At 47.6% G+C, this 23502-nt stretch overlaps 1 protein-coding gene across 3 annotated transcripts in view; it reads left to right on the forward strand.

The window, feature by feature from the left end:
• Nucleotides 1-23502, forward strand: part of FGF12 (fibroblast growth factor 12) — a 281693-nt gene that overhangs the window by 184808 nt on the left and 73383 nt on the right. For all 3 annotated transcript variants that reach the window (XM_073359018.2, XM_073359017.2, XM_073359016.2), the window contains exons 2-3: nt 4812-4922; nt 11766-11869. In XM_073359018.2, the coding sequence (XP_073215119.1) occupies nt 4812-4922; nt 11766-11869 (215 nt within the window). The remainder of the gene's footprint in view (nt 1-4811; nt 4923-11765; nt 11870-23502) is intronic.

Here is a 23502-nt window from a genome sequence, read left to right on the forward strand (position 1 = left end):
GGCTTTGTTTGCTATGGCCATGCTTTTAGAGAGCAGCCTGCTTTGTCTCTTTCTGTTTTGGGTTCTCATGGGCACATGAAGTGAAGGATTCTGGCCAGCAGCTGGAGAGGAGTGCAAAGTGTGTGTGTGTGTGTGTGTGTGTGTGTGGGAGGGTGGGGGGGTGCTGATCCCTGTGCATCTGTAGAAGAGCAGCCAAAATATGGCCCTTAGTTTTGGTGTCCTAAAGTGCAGCAGCCCTACTGATAGCGTATGGGCAAGAGTCTCCCTTCGCTCACTGCACAGAAATCCCGTTGCCTTCTCTGGGATTCCCATGCACTCAAGGAGGGCAGGGAACCCTAAATATAGACTAATGCACTGATAGGAAACTGACAGCTGTACAGGGCAGTCACCTGATCATGGGGCTCTGAGAACCAGCAGACAGGCTGGTGAGCACCACACGCAGTGGGTGAGGGGTGGGGTTAAACGAGACCCATAGCACTGACAGACTGCAGTATTCTCAATGCTTGTGAGAGGGGGTAAGGCTGATGTAGGTGAAATCTCTTATCTAGTGGGAGACCCCAGAGCTGTGTAAACCAAACATGTCAGTGTGATCTAGTGGGTAGGGTGCTGGGTTGGGTCTGAGGAGACATGGATTCTGTTCCTGACCTGTTAGCGGACCTTGGGAAAGTCCCTTCCCCTCTCTGTGATCCTGTTTTTCCTCCTGCCCTCTTTGTCTCTTGACTAGTTCGAGTGTAAGATTTTCAGAGTGGGACTCTCTCCATGTGTGTGTACAGCACCTAGCACAATGGGGCTCCAGTCTGAGTGGGTGCTACTGTAATAGACATAATTAATAATGGTGCATCTGGAGGCAGAGTGGGCTCTATGCCTTGTGTTTACTCTCCGTAACAGAGCACCTGTCTTGGTCATTAAGGGCTATCGCTTCAGCATCGACACTTGCCATTTCAAAGTGTTTCAAACAGTCGCTCCACAAAGCTGTACCCTGCCTTCCTTTTAATTAGAACATTGTTAAGTCTCTGCTGCCCTATCCATGGTTTGGTCTTTATGGGGCTTCTTCGCTGTCGCACTCTGATCTGAATCGAGGTGTTCGTTTCAGAGAGTTTCTCAAATCTATTCCATCGATACAGTGAAATAAGGGGAGGTAAAGTTTGTCTTTTTAAATGCGTTTGCTTTGCTGCACTAGAGCGTGAGTGCTGCAAGCCAAGTCACTGAGGAGCATGTTTTGGCCACATCAATCCCATCCCATTTTCACAGCGCAGGAAAGCGGATCTGGAAGCAAAACAGAAGGGTGTGCAGAGTTGTGCAGCTCAGCGATAGGAAAGGATTTTGTGCTGAAGTGTGTTGTCCCTTTTAAGAGCAGGGAAAGCTGGGAACCCCCACACCAGGGTATAAAATAAGAGACCTGAGAGAGGAAAGTCAACTTCAGTTCAGGCCCTGGGGAAATCATGAGCTGCGGAAAGGAACCTAATTAGGGGAGCCCTTTTGGAGGTAGGCATGGTGCGTGCTTGGATTTTGTTCTTAGTAACTGCATGTTTCTGTTAGTGCTTGTAACTTGGGGCAATATTGTTGAAGGAGCTTTGGACAAATAAGAGAATTACAATATTAAGCCTAAAAGAAAAGGAGTACTTGTGGCACCTTAGAGACTAACCAATTTATTTGATCATGAGCTTTCCTGAGCTACAGCTCACTTCAAAGCTCATGCTCAAATAAATTGGTTAGTCTCTAAGGTGCCAACAGTACTCCTTTTCTTTTTGCAAATATAGACTAACATGGCGGCTACTCTGAAACCTGTCAATATGAAGCCTGTGTTTGATTGTGCAGTTTTTAAATCACATCACCAGCCTGGCCAGAGTTGAAGGATCTTTCGGTATCCTTTCCTCTCGCGAAACTCCCAGAACGTCTCATGTTGTTTTATTGTCTGACACATGAGCTGCCTCTTGCTCTGATTTATTCAGACATTTCCTCCACCTTAATTGGATGATGTGCTGCCTTTGATGTATTTCCCACGAACGAACAGTCTTTCCTGAAAATTGCTGCCGCGTAAGGGGCAGCGGCACTCGAGAAAGCTGCAATACAATTACCTGTTCAATCTTTGTTGCTGTAAGAGGAAACGACTCTGAAATATATGGCCAAATTCAGGTTCACACAAGCAGGGAGTCTGCTTAAAACCAGGGGCTGCAGTTTGCCTTTGGGCCAGCAGCTCCAATCCATTCCCTGGATGCTAGTAACTGGTGCCGTTACCATCTGATGGCCGTTTGATGACCTGTGCCAAAGAAGTGGGTAGTCATATCCTGGCTCCCAGTTAAAATGTCCTTAACTCTCCCCGCCTCCTCTGCTGGCGTCCTCAGTAGATAGGTCAATCAACAAAGGGTCCGTTCAGCCTGCCTGCCTTCCACAGTTGGGGCTGCTGCCCCCAGATCATGCTTGTGATGCCTTGGCCAAGCCACATGGGGGAGCCAGCACTAGCTAGAGCTACTTACACCTGTTCTGTAGTCAGGTAGTCAGACAGAAGCTTTTTGTGCCCGGGGCTGTTAAATCAGCAGTAGGCAGGTGTGAGTAATGATGAGCAAACTGCAAGAAATCCAAGAGCTTTCAAAGAGAAGGGGAGAGACTCAGTATGGGACTCAGAGGTCACCCTCTGCTCTCATCCCATGCTAACGTATTCCTAAGCCCCCCCCCTCCAAAAAACTATTCCGGGTTGTGGGGAGAATCTCCCTAAGAGAATACCAAGCTTATGCTTGTTGTGTGCAGGTCTGAGCATTCAGGGGTTTAGGATTTAGTTCAGGTGTAAGCATCTGAAGGTCCAGGTGCCTACCTGAGACATAACCGGGCTGATCAAAATCCCACTGCTTCACTGAGAAGCTCCAACCCAAACATAGTGTGCGAAAGCCAAAGTGCAGATGGCAGCTCTGGAATGTGCCAGGCAGGGTTTCCCCTCGTGTATAGAACGTGCCCCTGTGACGGGAGGTTCTTCTCCGCCCGCGTATGTCAGAGGACACCAGAAAGCAAAGGCAGCCCAAGGAACGCCATGGTGATCAGATTTTATTAGGGCTGTGAGAAACTTGGCAACTTTTGTTGGCAGCTTAGTTCTTTTCAGTTTTCTGTGAATTTGGGGAGTGGGCTGGACCCAAAAACTCCAGCTAAAACTCAACTGTTGGGGAAACCTGCAGAAATGGCAAGACCCATATCATTACCACTCAAAACCATAAATCAGCCCAAACCGACTCCAAACTAGGCCAGGATTGGCCAGAAAGCTCATAAATGTTGAACCTTGAGCCAAGCTTGACATAAGGTTTGTCAGATTTGTAACAAGACTAGGAATCCGGGGCACTGGTCTCTGATATTACTGCAATGACACATGTACCTGACAATATAATGGTGTCCCCATTTGCAGCATGAGGTAATAGGTAACTGGTGGTCTAGGGACATCATTCTGGCAAACACTCTAAACACCACGGTATAAGTTTTTAATAATCATCTTCTTCCTACCTCTACCTCAGAGGAGCACCAGCATTATACCAAGGAACCCTGCCTAGAATTAACATCCCACAGTCACTCTGTTAAGCACAGTGGCATAGAAGATCACGTTCACCAGTTCTAAAATGCCATTCCTGCCGCAAACTATAAAATGATACTTTTCTCTTCTTAAATTGGCAACATGGTTTTAAGCTGAGCCCTTTCACACTAACTCTCTGCTCCTGCTGTCCTCCTGCATTCAGAGCTCCCAGAGATGTCCACGCACACAGTCTGCAAAAGGAATGCAGTGTCTCTGGGCTCTTCGTGTCATTCTCAAAGGAAATGTATACAGCCCAGTGGTAAACTGTTGGAAACAGGGGCTCCTAATAGAAACACTGACACAGCCTGACCGGAGTTATATAATGGCTTATTAAACAATCTCACTCGGTGCATCAAAGTCACGAAACTGATTACATCAAGATATACTGCACTGGGGATATTTCCTATTAAGTCACTAATAACTTGCTTTTATTCATATTAATTTATAATCATATTATTAATATAATTTTATTAACTCCCTACATTATTTCTAAACCAGCTTTTCTGGTAAAGAAATGGTATGTCAGCGGTTCTCAAACTTTCTTGCACCACAACCCCCTTCTGTCAACGAAAATTACTACATGACCCCAGGAGTGGGAACCAAAGCCCGAGCTTGCTGCCCCGGGTTAGAATCATAGAATATCAGGGTTGGAAGGGACCTCAGGAGGTCATCTAGTCCAACCCCCTGCTCAAAGCCGGACCAATCCCCAATTTTTGCCCTGATCTCTAAATGGCACCGTCAAGGATTGAACTCACAACCCTGGGGACATGTAACCTGAGCCCTGCTGCCCAGAGCTGAAGCCCTCGGGATTTGGCTTTGGCCCCACGTAGTGGGGCTCGGGCTTCAGCTTTGGACCTGGGCCCCAGCAAATCTAACGCCAGCCCTGGCGACCCGATCAAAATGGGCTCCCGACCCACAATTTGAGATCCCCTGTGGTTTATACGTGATAGAATAGTCTAAAGGGTTCATTGGCACTTGGTTAGGAGGATGTGTATGACTTGCAATAAGGCAGCTCTTCTAAATGAATTTTCTTAAATTCTTAACCCTGTGCTATACTATTGGTGTCTTTTCTTTTTACCTACTCGCCTGAGCTCCATTTTATATGCCTGCTTTACAATCCAACATGCAAGGAACCACAGGAAGTTATCTACCAGAATCCTGGTTTATTTACTTAGGAGTTTACAGTAGCTGAGCAACTGACGTCTCTTGCCGCTCCTGGTATATTTTGTGTATCTAATACTTATTATTATCTTTGTAGAACCCCAGCTGAAAGGAATTGTGACAAGGTTATTCAGCCAGCAGGAATACTTCTTGCAGATGCACCCAGATGGTACGATTGATGGGACCAAGGACGAAAACAGCGACTACAGTAAGGAAAATTAGCCTTCTTTGCAACCCGATGATAAATGAAATGCATCACCTAGTGGGTCTCACTTGTAAGCCTTCGTTTTTGAAAAGATCAAATTAGGAAGAAGCCAGCTGCTCTCAGCTGTTTATTTCCATCGGCGCTTCCCTTTTAAATCTCTCCTTTATTGTTTTCACACATTGTTGCTTTTTCCCCCCCCCCGCCTCTCTCTAACGCTACAACAACCATCTGGGGTGTGGAGAAGAATAAAAACGCGTGGTTTGAATTCTCGCCAGAAGAAGAGAGGAGTGATATTTGCGCAGATGCTATGCATGTGGGAGAAGGATGTAGGGATTGTTTCCTTCAGGGGTAAAAGGAAAGTGATCTTCAAGGAAAACATCTAAAACCTAACTAGACTTAGGAACCCAGGAATTGCCAGACTGGATCAGACCAAGAATCTGTCCATTCCAGTACCCCATCTCTGACCATGGCCATTATAAGCTGCTTCTGAAGAGACCCTGCAGTGGGCAGTGATGAGACAACCTGTCTCCAGGAAAGTTTCCTCTGAGAACCCCACACTTAGAGGCTGGCAGAAGTTACCCAAACCCTTCAATAGATGGCAAGGTCCGGGGCAAAGTTTGATGCTGAATTTTTTCATGCAGCAGTCAGCAAGCTGCTGTCATTGGCGGGAGACCACGCTGGATGTCAGCACTCCCCAGTGGCCCATTGCCCTCTGCGAGAAAGGGAACAAAACATTTTTGTCCCGGGAGGTGCTGGGTGCCCTCAACTCCCGTTGGGACCACTCTGAAGGATTAGGCCCCGGAGGAGATGCAAAGTGCCATCTGCGGCATCAGCTCTGCCCTCTCTGTGGGACTCAGGAGTCCTTCTGAGAGGGCAACACGGGTGGTTCTCACTGACTGCGTCAGCTAGGGCAGGGCTGAACCTTGTCCCTGTGCTGGGAGTCTGAAATCTGCAGGAGCGTTCACAGAAGGATGTCACGGCTGGCACATTCCCAAAGGGACGGGAGTTCTCAGTTGTTAAGAGTCGGAGCAGAAGCTGATCTTTGAGGGGGGCTCGACAAAGATAAAGTCCCCCACATTGCAGCTGGGACGGTGCTTCCCAGGGCAGGCAGACACATGTACTAGCTGTGTTTGAACCGGTGCGCTGAAAATAGCTGGATAGCTCCGGGTAGCCTGGACAGCGGTTTGGGCTAGCCACCCACATACGTGCCTGGGGACCCAGGCCTGTTTGTCCTTGGGTGGCTAGCCCGAGCGGCCATGCGCACTGTCCCCGCTTACGCTGCTACTTTGAGCATGCTAGCCTGAGCAGCGCTAGGACGCCTCGGTCTCCCCGCGCCGGGAAGCACGTGTCCAGCAGCAGTGTAGACGTACTCTTATGGAGGGATAATCCAGTCTACTTAATCCGGGGATCAATCCTGTCATCCTTCCTCAGACAGAACTCCCAGCGAACCCCCTGGAGGCCCTCCCTGAGTCAAGACTGCAGGGTTGGAGCTCTCAGTGGGGCCTGTTGACTCCAATACTGGCTAGGCAGCAGGTCCACAGGCAGCCTCCTGGGGGCGGCGGGGAGCCCTCAGACTAGAGCACAGTTTGAATAGCAGTCGGTGACGTGACGCTGTGCCCAAAACGGCGACGGGTCGGCAGGGTCCCCGTGGCAGGAGTAGCACATTTAACACGAGTAGGGCACTTATTCTCCTCCGTTCAGCCACGGTTCGAGCACAGCAAGAGTCCTACCTTCTGCTTCGGGAGCCAGGTCATGGGGTGATGCCGGCAGAGGCCAGCAGTTGAAATAACAGAAGGTTTGGGAAACATCCCTTATTGAAAACAAAGAACCCCCCCTGCCCCCAATTCAAAGGCTGTGCCCAGCAGTAGCTCGCTGTAAGGGATAGGGCCCGATTCTGCTCTCTCACTGGGGTTTTACCACTGTGTAGGGCCTTTGATTTCAGGGAAGCTCCTCCTGCCTTACATCAGAGGATGAAAGAGATGAAACATTCAGGTTCTTAGGGTTTTTGAGCCACTGCCGTACAATGTGAATAGGACTGATAAGTGAAGAGGCTGGTCCTGCAGCCCGTACTTGCAAGCAGCCCAGACTCATGGGACGACATCAGTGGGTCTGCTCGTATGAGCAAGGACTACTCCCGTGAGTAAGGGTTGCAGGATTGGGCCCTATGACTTATGGGAGAGGTTAAGGCAATTAGGTATCTCAGTCAGGGGAAAAGAAGGCTCAGAAGGCATATCCGTCATCACACATGCCCAGGACTGTGAGAGAAGTTGGGGATTAATTGTTCTCATCAGTCAGTGAGGATGGGACAAGAAAATAAGGGATAAAACTGAAACTCAGATGAATCTAGGTAAATGTTGGAGAGCTGCCCTGCAGTGGCCCAGACTGGCAAGGGAGACCGCACTGATGGTACTCACTGCTGTGCAGAGGGCCGGACCAGGGTTTAGGCCCAGACAGTCAGCAATGACCGCTAATTTTGGGTGCCCAGTTTGAGACAAGGTGGGACTGATTCTCCGAGGTGCTGAGCACTCGCAGCTACCTTTGAAGTCCAGCAGGAGCCATGGGCGTTCAGCTCCCTTGACAATCAAGCTGGACACCCAAAACTTGTGGGCGCTTCAGAAAATCTGGGTCACGTAAGGGACTGGCGCGGTGCTTGGAACCCTGTGCCTCTTCTGCTCAGGGCTGAAGTTCACACTGTAGGAGACAAAACGCACACCCGTATCCCAAGTGTGGTGCCTGATTCACTCTCACCTGGCAGGATGCGGGAGGACAATCGAGATGGATGCTGCATGGAGTCTGTAATTGAAACACGTACAGGAACGCGATGTGCCATACATCACCACTTTGCATTGTGTTGGGGCCAGACTGATCAGCCTTAGCAAAGGGAGCTGATTTTACATGGAATATACTATGTGGGTTTACTCTGGCAAGATAAACATTTAAAATGAAACAAGACACGTCCCTTCTACACGTCCGATGTAATTAAAACTCGTAATGAAAATCCAGTTATTTAAATAAGAGGGACTGCTAATATTTAAGCCATTTTAAAATTAATTTATCTATCTGGTGCCACTTCGTGTTTCTGTTCCTGGTGAAACAGGAGGTTGGGATGTTTTTTTGGTTTTTTTTTAATACAGTTAGAAGCCAAGATCAAGCTCCATTTGAACAGGCGTCCAGCAAAACAACACTTAGTGCATCTGCTGCCGAGGCCATGGGGCTAAAGCGATGCTATCGAGCTAAAAGTCGTAGGATAGATTCTTTTCACACTGACACTGGTGTAAATCAAAAGTGTTTCCATTGAAGCCAGTGGGGTTACCCCAAATATAAGAAGAGAACCTAGGCCCAGATCTGTGTTATGATATCATCGTGTTATTACCCTGAATTTGTTCAGCAGGATTGGTAGGGTCACCTCTCACCATTTATGCGGTGTTGATTTTTTTTTCCCTTTTGCTTGGCTTAATCTTTTAGTAGACTGATCAATATCGCTCTCTGGACCTGGTTCATGACTCCAGGATCTCAGTTCTGTATCCGAACTGTTTTACCCATTGATATGCCAGCATAATTCCGCTGTAACAGAGGTGTAAATGAGAGCCCCTGCATAGTGTATTCCATGTAAATGCTTTTTCCTGCACTTGCAGGGCCAAACCCCCAGCTGGTGTAGATCAGCATGGATCCTTTGATTGACCTACTCCCGTTCATACCAGCTGAGAATGTGGGTCACACAATGGGCCTCATTCTTGTCTCAGTCCACTTTTCCACTTGTCTAAATTATTTGGGCTAGATCCTCAAGTGGGGTAAATCAGCATAGCTCCATTGATGCCAATGGGGTAACTGCCTCGCTGACTTCCCCTGGCTTGCTCCAGTATGAAAGGAGAATCGGGCCCAATGACTTCAACAGGACTGCTTCCAGTCTGCCTGGCTGTGCTGGGATTTTCAGTTTCAAATCCTTGTTCTGGACTGATACCAAGGTAAAAAATCTCTAGCTTCCTACCCTGAATATAAACACATTTGAGTCACAAAAACAGTCTTGAGGCCCGCCTGGCATCCTGTGCTCTTGTAGGAACTCCTTCCAGAACAGCTCTGCTACCTCCCTTTCCCCGGATTTGCCCACCTGCTGTGTAATCCTGTGGTGCCTTTACACGGAATAGGATATGATTTACCCTGTGGGTGGGGGCTGGCCCTTGGGGAGTGGGAGGGAATTATTCAAAACACTGATAGGTTTCCGTGGGGATAGTCTGGCTTATTGATCTTGGGTGCTGTCACTCAAAAGAATGGTCTGCGAGGCAAGTTTTCTATGTAAAACGAATTAGCTGTAGGGAGTGAATAATGATGGCCGTTTGCTTTCATTATCTGTAGTGATATGCTCCATTTTTCAGTTTTTTAAAAAGGGGGAGGGGTGGGGGGGTTGCTTATAAATAGACTTGTTAATTAAACGAGGCTTTGGAGCATCGCTGTCGTACCAAAGGTCTGGCAATAAAAACTTGCCTCGATAAGGGAATGTCTCACGAGGAGCCTGCATGAAGGGTTTGCCCGACACTGAGGTAGTTACACCAGTGAGAAGTGAACAGGCAAACCGGCACCAATCCCGAGTATGGCGACTTCAGCATCACCTTAGGCCCTGATCTGCAAAGACCTGTAATGAGGCTGCACCTTAGACGCTGACTTCCACCGAAGTCCTCCCGCTTCAGGAAACCACTCAGACATGTGCCGTCACTGCAGTGGGATTCCAGCATGAACTTTTCAGATGTGGGGCTGGTAGGCTGGATTTCTGAGACGGGGCTGAAGCCAGCAACACGCTTTTAGTGCCTGTTTTCCCACTGAAAGAGGGCTACCCCCCGGCCCTTTAGGCAGCCCTAGGCCAGTGCCGTTGCGGCGTACCTGGCCTTCCCATAATGCTTCAAATAATTCCCAGATGCCGTGGGCCTGATTTGTCTCTCATTCAGCTGTGCAACTCCAGTGACCTTCTGCGGAGTTACCCCTTGCTTGCACTAGGGTGTGTGAGAGGAGGTCACTGAAAACTGTCTCTCTGGCAAAACAGTCTAAACAAGCGCCCTCTCTGCAGCTGGCTCCCAGGTCTCGTGTGGAAAAGACTCTGGGGTTTATGGCTTGTTGTTGTACTTGTTTTCTCCTGGTGCAGCTGAAGCCATCGGTCCTACCCAGCACATGTGCATGCAAACAGTCTCTTTGGTAACCTTAGTCTGACTTGGATCTGAATTATTCCACTCTGTTAAACCAGGGTTAGCACTAAAGCAGTCTGTGTCGCAATAACACTGAATCATTAGCATGCTGGGGCATAGGTGGCTCCCAAGAGAGAAGGGGGCAGGGCAGTGGGAGGTGAAAAAGGTGATTGGCATCTGGATATCACCTTTCATCCAAAGTCCCCACTGTGCTGTGCTCACTTTACAAAGTGATTTACTAGCTGTACAATTATATCAATTATCTGTAAAATAAATTGAATGATTAGGTATACTTATGTCAATAGCTAGGCAATAAACTGCAAAGCCATGTGATAAGAGGCATGCTATTGATCATTGAGCACCTCCCCTGCTTTCTACCCACTGATACAGCCCCCCCGGAGACTAATTTGAACATTCCAAACCCTTTGAGAAACCTCAGACAGACGCCTTTTGAATGAATGAGTGAATAAATATAAAACAAGCTACCAGTGAAGTGTTTGCTAATTTGTCTCCCCACTGCCCCCATAATTACCCTAGTCCAAGGTTTAGGAGAGTCAGTACTAACTCCCACAAAAGTGATGTGTGTAAGATCTGATATTTTCTCACTCCTCCAGGCAAACAGATGGGAGGAGTTCTATACTCCTGGAGAGGGACAATCCCTAACTTGGACTTGTTCCTGGCAGGAGAAGGTCATGAGACACTGGACAGTATCTATGTGGTTCTGGAAAAGCTAGACTGAGCCACTGGTAGAGGTTTCTGAAATGTTGCTGGTTAATGGGGAGAGGCAGTGTGGTCTAATGGATAGGGCACCCGGCAGTCATTCAGAAGACCTGAGTTCTGTTGTTAGCTCTTTTGCTGACCTGTAAGATCCTTGAGCAAATCACTTCACCTCTCTGTGGCTCTGTGTCCTCTCTCAGCCTCTGTCTTGTCTATCTTGACTGTAAGCTTTCTGGGGCGGAGACTGGCTTTTACTATGCATAGAGTAGCACCTACAGACCCCAAATACAGCACCGTGGGGCCCTGATCTCAGCTGGGGTATCTCAGTGCTGCCCGTATTACAGGTAGCAATAGTAGAAACAATTAATGCATCAACATTTCATATAATAATGCCAGCAGCCTTTCCGATCCTGTTACGTTACAGATAATAGCAAAAATACCATCGTGCGTGAGAGAGAGGTCGCCTCTCTGAGTCCGAGTGGCTGTGTGGCATCCAGCAATAGTTACCTTTTGTAGTGTATCGGGGAGGAAGTGGCTGCGATGCTTAAATCAATAGGATGGCAGTAAAATGGGGCATTGAAGAGTCTTGTCCTTTCCTGCTGCCTGGCACCACTTTCAGAAGGCACAGAGGACTCAGGTCATGGAGACACCGGAGTCCAGGTTGGCTCCTCCTGAGAGTCTTTATTCCTTGGCTAGCAGTGACCAGATGGATGATGGGCTGCAGGTTTCTGGGATACAGTGAGAACTGGAACTTTTACAACCCACCCTGAGGTGACCCTTGAAAGCAAGTTACAGACTTTTCCCTGTACTTCAAATCCCTGGAGATGTTTGTAACTCTGCTTCTTGTGTAAAGGGGTGAGGGGCACTAGCTGACAATGAAAACAGGGAACATGGGCCACATGGAAAGGCGACCTTCAGTAACAGTTGCTTTCCCCTGTTCTTCTTCCAACTGCAGCCCTCTTCAATCTAATTCCCGTGGGCCTTCGTGTGGTGGCGATCCAGGGGGTGAAGGCAGGTCTCTACGTCGCCATGAATGGCGAGGGATATCTCTACAGCTCAGTAAGTACATTGCCCGGTTTGGTGATTTCAGAGCTGTTTTTTAAGTGCATTGCTATGTTGAGAACACCTCGGACAGCCTGGCACAGTAGGAGCTGTCATAAGGTCCACTGTCAAATAGACTCTTTCCTGTCTTTAGCAACTACCTCCAGCTATCTCCATGTAGTCTCAGGGCAGTATTCTTCGACCTTTAGTTGAAGGCACACATCTGTTTGCGCCTTTGGATGGTCACTTAACTCAGGTCTTGCTGTGTTAGGTTACTGAATCTGCTGGATCTAATCTGGTTTTACATCAGTGCGACCACACATTGCCTTCACAGAGATACCCTGATATACACCAGTGTACCTGATCATAATAGGTCCTGTTCTCCACACCACAGTAATTCTGCTTATTTTGATGGAGTTATTGTGGATTTACCCCAGTGTAACTGAGCAGAATGTCTCTGTATATGAGTGGTCTTTTTAACACAGTATGAAGGATCTATGGGACACATTTTACTGATGAATTCCCCAGTAACTTTCTTAGATGGCATTAAAAAGCATGAGAAAAGGAGTACTTGTGGCACCTTAGAGACTAACCAATTTATTTGAGCATGAGCTTTCGTGAGCTACAGCTCACTTCATCGGATGCATACCGTGGAAACTGCAGTAGACATTATATACACACAGAGACCATGAAACAATACCCCCTCCCACCCCACTGTCCTGCTGGTAATAGCTTATCTAAAGTGATCATCAAGTTGGGCCATTTCCAGCACAAATCCAGGTTTTCTCACCCTTCGCCCCCCCCCCCCCCCCACACACACAAACTCACTCTCCTGCTGGTAATAGCTTATCTAAAGTGATCAAGTTGGGCCATTTCCAGCACAAATCCAGGTTTTCTCACCCTCCGCACCCCCACACACAAACTCACTCTCCTGCTGGTAATAGCCCATCCAAAGTGACCACGGAGAGTGAGTTGGGGGGGGGGGGGCGGAGGGTGAGAAAACCTGGATTTGTGCTGGAAATGGCCCAACTTGATGATCACTTTAGATAAGCTATTACCAGCAGGACAGTGGGGTGGAAGGGGATATTGTTTCATGGTCTCTGTGTGTATATAAAGTCTGCTGCAGTTTCCACGGTATGCATCTGATGAAGTGAGCTGTAGCTCACGAAAGCTCATGCTCAAATAAATTGGTTAGTCTCTAAGGTGCCACAAGTCCTCCTTTTCTTTTTGCAAAGACAGACTAACACGGCTGTTACTCTGAAAAAAGCATGAGGTTATTCATCAGATTCTCATTTGAAGTAAATCAGTGATTCACAATGATTTACTAAATAAGGCAGTTCTTTGCTAGAAATATTTTACGCTTGAAATAACTTCACACTGTGCTATGTGACAAGGAAATTGTTGTTGATAAATTTTCCATTCGGATATTTGTAGAGTCTATGGGCCAGACTCTGACCTCACTAACTCCAGTGTGGATCCAGAGTACTGTAATTCTGCTGGTACTCTGACTTAAAAACGTGTGTGTGTGGCTGGGATGGGGGACTGAGGATAGAACCACTGAATAGGAAATAGCATAATTTGGTTTTCGGTAACTGGCTAATTGATCTGTAATGTGGCTATCGCCATAACCTCTAGGGCCAAAGGTGGCACTTTAAACCACTGGTTGATGCAGAGCTGCCCCTAGTTACCTCCCGACCGAAGGACAGCACGTTTGCTATCGCATGGACTGAAACAGCTCTGGGGTCGTCTTGTCCCACCACCCTGGAATCTTAGGAATTCTGGTCGGAGCAGGTACTGTAGGACTGAATGCGAACCTGTGTCTCGCGACTTGAAGGAGAAAACGTGGCACCAGTGAACACGTTCGCTTTCCCAATGAGGACAAGGTGCCCAGTGGGTCTGTGGCTCTTACGCATATTTTTCCTCCTTCTGGGAGCTGTCGATCAGCTTCTCCTGTAGTTTCCTCTGTGACGTTCTGTTTGCGAGATGAAATCACTTTGTGGATGCCTGTGTAAGCGCTGTGGGATCAGAGCTCAGACCCTGGATTAGCCTCTTCGCGTGCTGTAATCACAGTCCGAGCAGTCGGGAGTGTAAACGGCCTCGTCACCCCCTCGCTCTGCTCCCTGACCAGGTCAGGGTTGTTCCTTATGGTATGATCTCGACGGGACAAAGCGCTCCAGTTTTAAACCACTCAAATAACTCCTATTTCCCCTTCTTACCCTGCGGGGCGATAATGTCACAGAAGTGCCGGGCTGGAAGGGAATTTGAAGATCCCCTAGTCCATTCCCTGCGCCTCGCCAGTGAGGAGGCATGATTACGTACACCTAGGCCCATCCCAGAGAGGTCTTCTGTCTAATCTGTTCTTAAAAACTTGCTTCAGACTAAGCCAATTCCTCCTTGTCCTACCCTTGGTAGTCATGGAGAACCATTGATCACCGTCCCCTTTATGACATCCCTTTTATATTTGCAGACTGTTATCAGGTCCCTCCTGAGCCCTCTCTTCGCAAGACTGAGGCGATGTCTACACTACCACTAATGTTGGCAAAACTTTTGTCGCTCAGGGGTGTGGACCCCCCCACCAAATGATATAAGTTGTGCTGCTTGTGTGCACAGCGCTGTCTCCTGCCGCCGTAGCTACCGCTGCTTGTTGAGGTGGTTTTATGAGGTCGACAGGAGAGCTCGCCCGCCAGCACAGAGCGGCTGCGTGAGCGATCTGACAGCAGCACCGCTGCATCGTACAGCTGCCCCACGGTAAGCTCGCTAGTGTAGACGTGGTCTAAACATGCCCCGTTCGTTCAACCTTTCCTCATAGGTCAGGTTTCCTGAACCTTTCATCATGTTTGTTGCTCTCCTCTGGCTTCTCTCCAGTTTTCCACATCCTTTTCAAAGTGTGCTGTCCAAAACTAGATGCAGTACTCCAGTTGAGGCCGCACCACTACCGAGCAGTGCCGAACAGCTGCCTCCCATGTCTTACCTAGGGCGCTCAGCATAGCTTGGTGGAGCTCACTGTTCGGGGATTACAAGTCATTATGCCAGTGTGGCTGTGTATTTGGGGATCGCTTTTTAGTTTTCAGAACTGGGTAGCTGTCAAGACCAAGAGAGGGCTAGATGAGTCAGCTCTCTGGTATGTCAGAAACATCCCTTTCTTTCACAGCTCAATACATTTAAGTGTAAATTAGGTCTCATTAGTTGTGCCCCTTTAAATAAATCTGTTCAATTTACCATGATACTGACCTTCATTGTAAAGCACTTAGAGATCCATGGATGAAAAGAGCTATATAAGAGCTTGTTGTTGGTATTATTATTTATTATTACTGTTGGTGTGGTTACCAATATAAATAGTTTACTTAATTGCAAACTCTTTGGGATCAGGACCATCCTGTTTTGGATCTGTGTCTGCACACCACTCAGTGCAATAGGTCCTGATCCATGACTGGGTCTCCTGGGCATTGTGGTAATGCAAATAACTAATTCTTGAGATCAACTGTACAGGGTATGTGGATTGTGTGACTTAAACAGAAGTGGCATTCTGCACAATAGAATCCCTACTTCTGTACGGGGCCCTTCAGAGAAGCTAGAGCTCAGAATTCTTGGCAGAGTAAAAGAATTACAAGGAAGGAGAGCAGTTAAGAGCTTTGTAAATACAGCTGGTCGGAAAACTCGGACAGAAATGGGGAAAAAATGTCCCTGGAATCTTTCAGAATTGTGTCCATTTTTTTGACCAGCTCCATCCACAAATATGGGAAGCAATCCAGGACAAATGATTCAGGAAGAGCTAAGGGGCAGCAGCCCCAGACAACACGAGTTGCAGACAAGAAGGCTCTCTCAGTGACACTCGTGAAGTTGTGTGAAGGATTGAGGAGGAGCCGGAGGGAGACAGGGAAGGCCAGAAAACGAGGTGGTGGCTGGGAGGCAGGATGGAGTGCCTTAAAAGCAAGGAGGAGCTTTCCCTTCAGTCAAACAAATTTCCTTACAATTAGCGGGCCAATCGTCCGGTGCTGCAGATGAGTACAGCCTAATGGAACGCTGCTGATTTACACCAGCTGAGGGTTTGGTCCAGTACCTCCAGCTGAGGATTTGGCCCAGTACCTCCAGCTGAGAGCTTTACTCTGATTCCATTATCCCCGATATTACACTAAGAATCCCCCAGAATGGTCAGGGGTTAGCAGGACGGCTGGCATGGGCATGGTTACATGCTGTGGTTTTGATGGTTTTCAGCTTGGTGGTGTCTGCAACAATAAGAATTAAATTGTTTCTTTCATGAACAAAACGTAACGGGGAAGCAAACTCCTGTGTGCTGTGCATGGATGTTCCGTGGCCCTCGCGTCCCAAGGAGACGTGGCTCACGGGGCCTGGCTTCCCTCCCACACCAGCTCTCTGCTGGGCTGACTCCGTTGTCTCGGGGGAGCTGTGACGGACTGACAGCAGCGTAGGCGTCACCCAAAGCCCACGGAACTCAACGGGCGTCTTCCCTGGGCTTTGGACCAGGCCTGAAGTGAGAGGAAAATGGGGCCTGGTATTTCGAGCTGGGTCGTCTTAACAGCAAGGACTGTGGGTTGAAATGCCTCTAAGCATCAAAGATAAAGGATTGAACCGAGGTCTGTAGCTGGATTGAATTAAGCTGTTAATGGCTCCTCTGTATCTCAGCTGCAGCTGCTGCTTCTCACGAGGGGCAGGGGTCAGCATGGGGCACCTGTGTATGGCTCTCAGAGGCTCCTTCAGGTCCTGTCTCCCATACTAACCACTGTGTCTTTACTCTTTTGCTTATAAGACCACAAGACACAGCTTTTCTCCGCCTCTGGCATGTTTAACTTGCAGACAGGCACATGCCTGGTTTCTCTAGGGCAGTGATCAGTGATTTGGAATAAGGGACTAATACTTCTTGTTAACTTTGTTCACTCACCCAGCTCCTCCCTGTCTGCTGATCCGTCTCCCCCGGATTTATCTGAGCCCTGTCGCTGGTTCCAAATAAACCAGCTGGCCAGGGAAATGCTTCCTCCTTCTCTCTCAGGAGACTAAATTCTCTGCAGTAAATGGGCAGCGCTCCACTGACTTCCATAGCGTTCCATCTGCTTACACCAGAAAAGAATCTGGCCCGGGAATTGCTCTACCAAATCAGGCCAGGGCTTCAGGTAGAGGCTGGGTTAGTTGGTCTCTGCCAGCACCAGCTGCATTAGAGGAAGATGCAAGAAGCCCCTTTGAGTGCAACTTTCGCATAACCAGCCCTCAAGGGAAGTGCCTTCCCCAACCCCTGTCAGTTAGGGCTGGGCAAGAGAAGGACTTATAACTCTTAACCATATCTATTTACCCTGCCTAATGCCATTAGAGATGCGGTCATAAGCCGTATAAATGTGCAATCCTCTTTTGAATCCGACTGAGCTCTTGGCCTCAGTGATATCTTGTGGCAGAGAGTTCCATAGGTTAATAATGCATTGTGTGCATTTGTTGAGGGGGGAGGGGTACTACTCGGGGGAGAAGTGCAGGAAATTATATAGAATTTCCCATTGCCTGAGGTCTTGAACAGGCAGAATTCAGCCCTGGGCCACTAACAGGCTTTCTGCATTTAAACATCACAAGAGTGAAGCCCAAAGTCTTGTGGCTTAGAAATCGGACACTTTTCCCACCAGAAAGTAAAGACTCCCAAATTCTCACTGAGGGACCAATACTTGCTTCTAGTCCTGGAAAGGTCCAACATTTCAAATTCTGTAGTCATCACATATTTCGGTATAGAAAAGTTGGACTCCCTCTGTACCCTGTCTGCAGGGACTCATGGGACCTGCTTTCTGAGAAGCACAGATCGCTGACGCTGAAAGCTGCTGGAGCTCTGGATGCTGAGCACCCGTGAAAATCATTCCCTGGTTAATTAAGGCATCTGGCTTTTCAGATGGAGGAATGTAAAATCTAGTCCCCAGAACTTGTTCACAAACTCTCCAGCTTGTTCCCTAGGGAGTTTTCCTGTGATGTGGAGTAGCTGCAAACAACATGAAAGTGCATAAAGGTTTTCTCAGCGTCTGTTTAAGAGAATGCCATCACCCACCCCTGGATTCTCCTCTCGTGACTCAGACATTCAGCCCAGACTCATGCTGATAACGGTTTATACCACACCCACATGTATTCCATAGATACAAATGGGATAAGTACAGTTCTTGAGCCACTACTAGGCTACATCTGCCCCAGCTCTGACACTGACTCCTCAGTGACCTTGGAAAAGTCACGTAACCTCTAACTCTTAGGCTCCTCAGCTGTAGAATGGGGTACCTATGTTCCTCACAGGGATGTGGTGCAGATGAAGTAGTTAATAAGCTCCTTGGGGCAGGGACCATCTTTTTGCTCTGTGTTTGTACAGCGCCTAGCACAGCGGGGTTCTGGTCCATGGCTGGAGCTTGTCGGCACTGTGGTAATACAAACAATGTCCGCAACGTGCTTTGCACGTGAAAAGTGCCGAGCATTGTTCTTTTACAGTGAAAGCCCATGTGGAGCAAAAGTTCCTCTGCAGGCTCCTTGGATTGCTCAGCATACACGGAAATTCTCTCTCTCTCTCTGCTGTGTATAATTCAGTGGAGTTAGAGCTGGGACCAGTCTGGTCCCAAGTACATAACACTTCTGTTTCCACTGGAAAGAATGAACTGCCATAACACATCCTCCGTCGTTTAACTCGGAATCCTAAGCATTTTTGAAATGGGAAATCGTAATCCATTATTTATTGGAAAGGTTATGAAAACTCTAACAGACTTGCCATGAAGAAAACCTGGGCTTCTTCCCAGGGTGCAGTGTGCGTTTACTGTATAAAATGTGTCGTTTGCAATGCAGGGAATTACTGCTCAGATCCCTGCAAAGATCACTGCTAATGAAGGAATGAGGATTATGCATAACAAAAAAACCTGAACAACAACAAACCCCCATGTCACCTATGCGCTCCGTGTATCTTTCATTTCTGCTCCTTCTACGCCTTTTTATTCTGTTCTGTCCTTTTGCATAACAAACATGTCTTGCATAATAACAAACAAGCATCCAGGGAAGTGTGTATATTAACAGGGCTTTTATCTGCCTGTATTGTCATAACTGTTTTACCACGGCTCCTCTAGGGTTATTGCAATATTATCTGTGCTATTTCAAGGTCATCAGCTAAAATCAATTGGCACTACATTGCTCCTGTAATTGGCTGGTGTATCTTTTAACACTGAAGTATGTGCCACTTTTGACCTCTAGTGGTTACACTTTACTTCATCCCCCCAAAAGGTCTGTACTGTTAAACCTGCCAACTAAGCACCGTAACTACATACTTCCCCATAAACAAATTCAGCCTTGCATACTAGGGTGCTTGTGGTGTGAGAGGTTCTGTTGGGAAAAGTTATTTGATTCCTGCCTTGTATTGGATGTCCCTGAAGCGTAGCTTCTGATCAGCCCCCGCGGGGCTCGGCTCTCTCGGGGCACGGAACCTTGTAAGCACAGCTGTCAGTAGTACAGTGGTTATTTTTTCTTTGAGGTGCTTCCACAGATATTGCTTTGTCTCCATTATGCTGAAGTTTTGTAATGCTCCAATGTTGGCTCTGTTAATCTCTGCTGGTGCATAGAGAAAGGCAGGTGACGCCAGGGATGGCAAGTGCCAACTGGCCAATTAGGACGTGGCAGATGTGCGTACGGAGTTATGACTGATGGTCTTTAAAAAGGGGTCTGACCTGACTTGGCAAGCGCAGCTCCTCTGCTCTCCAGACAAGGAGGGATTGACAGAACATTGTAATGTCGTAACTCCTCATTTCACTTCTCAGTTGAGGGGCCTGTATTCTAATAACACACTGAGCATAGTGCTGGGCAGGAGGCTCAAGAAGTAGGATCAGCACTGTGCTGCCCAGTGCATCCGGCTTTTCAGATGAACTAGTTTTAAACCTACTTTCCAGCTGGGGTGGTTGGTTATTCAAGGGAGGGCCGAGGCTTCCATGATGCTGTTTCAGAGGACAAGGACAGTAGCAGCAGGACATAACCCTGATTTCCTGGCTGGCTATTCCCTGTCTCATTTAATAATAGCACAGATTGAGGTATTAATGTACATGGGGGCACCATCCTCTCCTCCCTGCAGGTTGAGAATAATTCCCACTGAGTTCAGGGGCATTATTCCAATCCAAGGGCAAGCAGCAGTAGAGAACTGGGCCTCTTTCACATTTAGTCCCAGTGCAAAGCACTTAGGTGCATATATATACACTTATATATACATATATATAAATCAGGGTGATTTTGCCAGAATTTCATTTTAGAACAAGACCGGGGGGGGGGGGGGAGAGGGAGAGGGGTCTGACAAGATTGAAATGTCCCATTTTGACATTTTTGGAATCAAAAGTTTTGATTTTTCATCTTGAAGTTACTTTGTTTTGATTTTTTAAAAATTAGGCATTATAATATAATGCAAAATAACATGCAAATCAATTTTTTTAACGTTTCCCTTTTGAGATGTTCAGTTTCATTCCAATTTGAAATGAAGCCAAATCTTGAAATATTTCATGAACTGGAAGTTCCATTCTCCACACTGCACTGAATCTGTGGGATTCAAGCCATCAGTGGGATTTAAGCACGTGTTCCAAGTGAAGCACTTCATTCAGCAAAGTACTTAAGCAGGACCCTAAAGAATTGTGCCTTTGTGTAAAGGATTCCATGTTTGCTCAGGGATTTCTCCTCAGCTATTGTTATACAATCAAGTGTCTCTAACTGAGCCCTGTAGAAGGGATGAGAACAAGGCAGACATACGCTGACTTGGTCCAGAACTTTCCAACAAAAGGTTTGTGTGCCAGAAGATGCTGTTTGTTGGAACCAAAACTTTTCACGGAATCATGTTTCAATTAAACTTTACTGGGAAAGGCTTTTCAGGCCCAGGATGGAATTTCTGATGTGTGAAGGAGAGCACTCCTCCACGGGCTAGCCAAGAACCCAGAGGACAGGGCACTCACTTGTAATGTGGGAGACCCAGGTTCAAGATCCTATGGTGCCTGATTCAGACTGGGGACATCAACCTGAATGCCGTCCCTTTTATTTCTGTTGGCGGGGACAGAAGGGAATGTTATGCTAGCCTAGGTCCCCCTATATTCTCGCATCTCCCCACTTCTCCACATTTCTGCAACATCTCAAGGGCTTACTGGTTTGCTGTGTTGAATTCCAGTATAATATGTACATGGACTATTTCGCCTGTGAAGGGGGTGTCTATCTTCCACAAGTGAGAGCTACCCATAATTCCTGGGCATCAGAGACACAACTGAAGTTAAGATCTTCCCTAGTGGCGAAAGGAGGATAAATATCACCCTTCCTGGGTACAATACTCTGTTTTATGTGGAGAGAAGGTTTTAAAAAAGAGGACATATTTGATTGAGGTCAGTTCTGTCAGAAGGGTGGTTTGGATCTGTGTTCTGCTACCACTGTCTTCAAAGATGGAAAGAATAAAACAAGTGAATAGGGATGGTTTTGGCAGACACTGACGAAAGGTTTGGGGGTGAGAGCAGTCATCGACAGGTAGATGGAAAAGACCTAGGACAGAGGGGAATAGCTTAGGGTGCAAACCCATCTAACTAAGAGGATGGAAATGGGCAATGGGAAACTTTTCAGTGATGAGAATTCTTTTGCTGTTGGATCAAGGGAAGCGGTAGAAGTCCAAAGTGCTTGAGATATTTGAAACTGTACTGATTAAGCCAGTGGAGAACATAGCTGTAGGGAACAGACATGGATGGGAGCCTGGACCACCTCCAGTTTCTCTGCTTCTGTGAAAGGACATTGGTCTCGGATCTTGTCTCGTCCACCCACTTACCAGAGACAAGGATAGTCAGATCAGTGGTGTTTAACTCCTAGGCCTCCTGCCTCATAGTTATTAGCCATCCTGAGCCCTTGGGACATAAGGGCCAGATCCTGGTACCTTTACTGACATTGTGTGGTACCTTGTGTGTAAGTAGCTCCATTGAAATCAGTGGAGTAAAGTACAACTCAGCATGAATAATGGTTGCAGAATCTGGCCATAGGAGATTAAATGTGCTTACACAGGTCCCAGTTCAGCAAAGCACTTAAGCATGAGCCTAGGTGCTTTGCTGAATCTGCATCCCTGAGCACCCTCTGTAGTGTGGGCGTTAGCATTTAGGGCTAAAGGTCACTCGGCGTTTAAGTTAAATCAGCATCTTAGCCAAACTTGTCTGAGGACTAATTGTTACTGCAGGGAAAGCTCTGAGTCGACCAGCATTCTCTCTAGACAGTGCACTCTGCGCCCAGGGATAGGGCCACCAGTTCTGCTTTTACTGCTGCCAATTCGTCATTACTGTGATTTGCTGCATGTTGACAGTTTTTTTCAGTGCCGCAGAGAGCGTGGGAGAGGCAATATGCTTGTTCCCAGGGGCTTACAGTCTGTGCAACCCAAAGGTTATCATAGAGAGGGGCATCTCGCCAACATTAGTGCCCAAAGGCATTGTAGATCCAGAGAACACAGGCAGGCAGAATGCAGCTGGGAACAGGAGGTATGCTGGTCCCTCCACGCCCCTCTTGCTACTTTCTCTTGCCTGTTTGGCACAATGGAGAGGCCTCCTGTGGCCCACTTCTCCATATGCGCTTACAACCAATGAACTAAAATCTGGGCCGGTGTAACTGGATCAGACACCAGGACTTCAGGAGAGTATGTCAGAGACAGAGCTCCTTTCCTAAACCACCATTCAGTATGCCCCTTTGCCAGAGGCAGGCTGTTCCCGGGCACCATTGTGCAAATGGCAGAATGCAGCAGCAGAATTAACAAGTCACTTGGGAATAAGTGGCTTGGTAGAATTATTTAAGAGCCAGCATTAACCCATTCCACTAGTTACAGAACTTCATTTTAAAAGGAGGAAAGTACATAGGACTTAATTTAACCCTGCGGGTGTGGCTTATACCCCTGAGCCCAAAGGGGCAGGGGCACCAGCCAAGGCCTTTGCTCCCAGGGGAGGACAGGCAGTGGTGAGCAGCAGCTTTAAAATCCACCCCACTGTCAGGTGCTCCCTGGAAAATGCACTGATTCAGGTATGGAGGTTAATGGGTTTGAACAGTAATAGTAGCATAGATTGTGAGATGCCAGTGTACACGGGACCATTTCTTCCTCTACAGGGTAAGAGCATCTCCCAGTGACTCGCAGATACACTTTAATGATGATTATATGATTGATTTGTTTTGCCCTAGTCATGGACCAGGGACCGCATTGTGCTAGGCGCTGTACAAACATGGAATTAAAAAAACCAGTTCTTGCCCCACAGGACTTACAATCTAAGTGTAGCACAAGAGACAACAGCTGGATACAGACAGCGAGGGGAGTACAAGGAAACAGTAAGATTATGTTGATCAGTATGAGTGGCAGTGGGCTCTGCACACCACTTCACCCAGAAGGTATTGGGCTTGATGTGGGAATTGCTGGGTGAAATGCAGAGTTAGGCAGGAGATTGGACCGGATGATCACCAGGGTCCCTTCTGGTCTTAAAACCTACATGTGGAATCCTGGCTCCATTGATGTCAATGGCAAAACTCCCATTGAGTCCAGTGGATCCAGGATTTCTCCCCGTGAATCTACAGCTTTGGTGGGAGTTGTTGAAATCTTGGGGACAGTGCAGGAGTGAACCGGGATTGGTTCACTCTCATCTAAGAAACTGGACTGGATATTTTTGTCCATG

Source organism: Lepidochelys kempii, chromosome 9, assembly GCF_965140285.1.
Source record: "Lepidochelys kempii isolate rLepKem1 chromosome 9, rLepKem1.hap1, whole genome shotgun sequence".
NCBI classification, from domain to species: Eukaryota; Metazoa; Chordata; order Testudines; family Cheloniidae; genus Lepidochelys; species Lepidochelys kempii.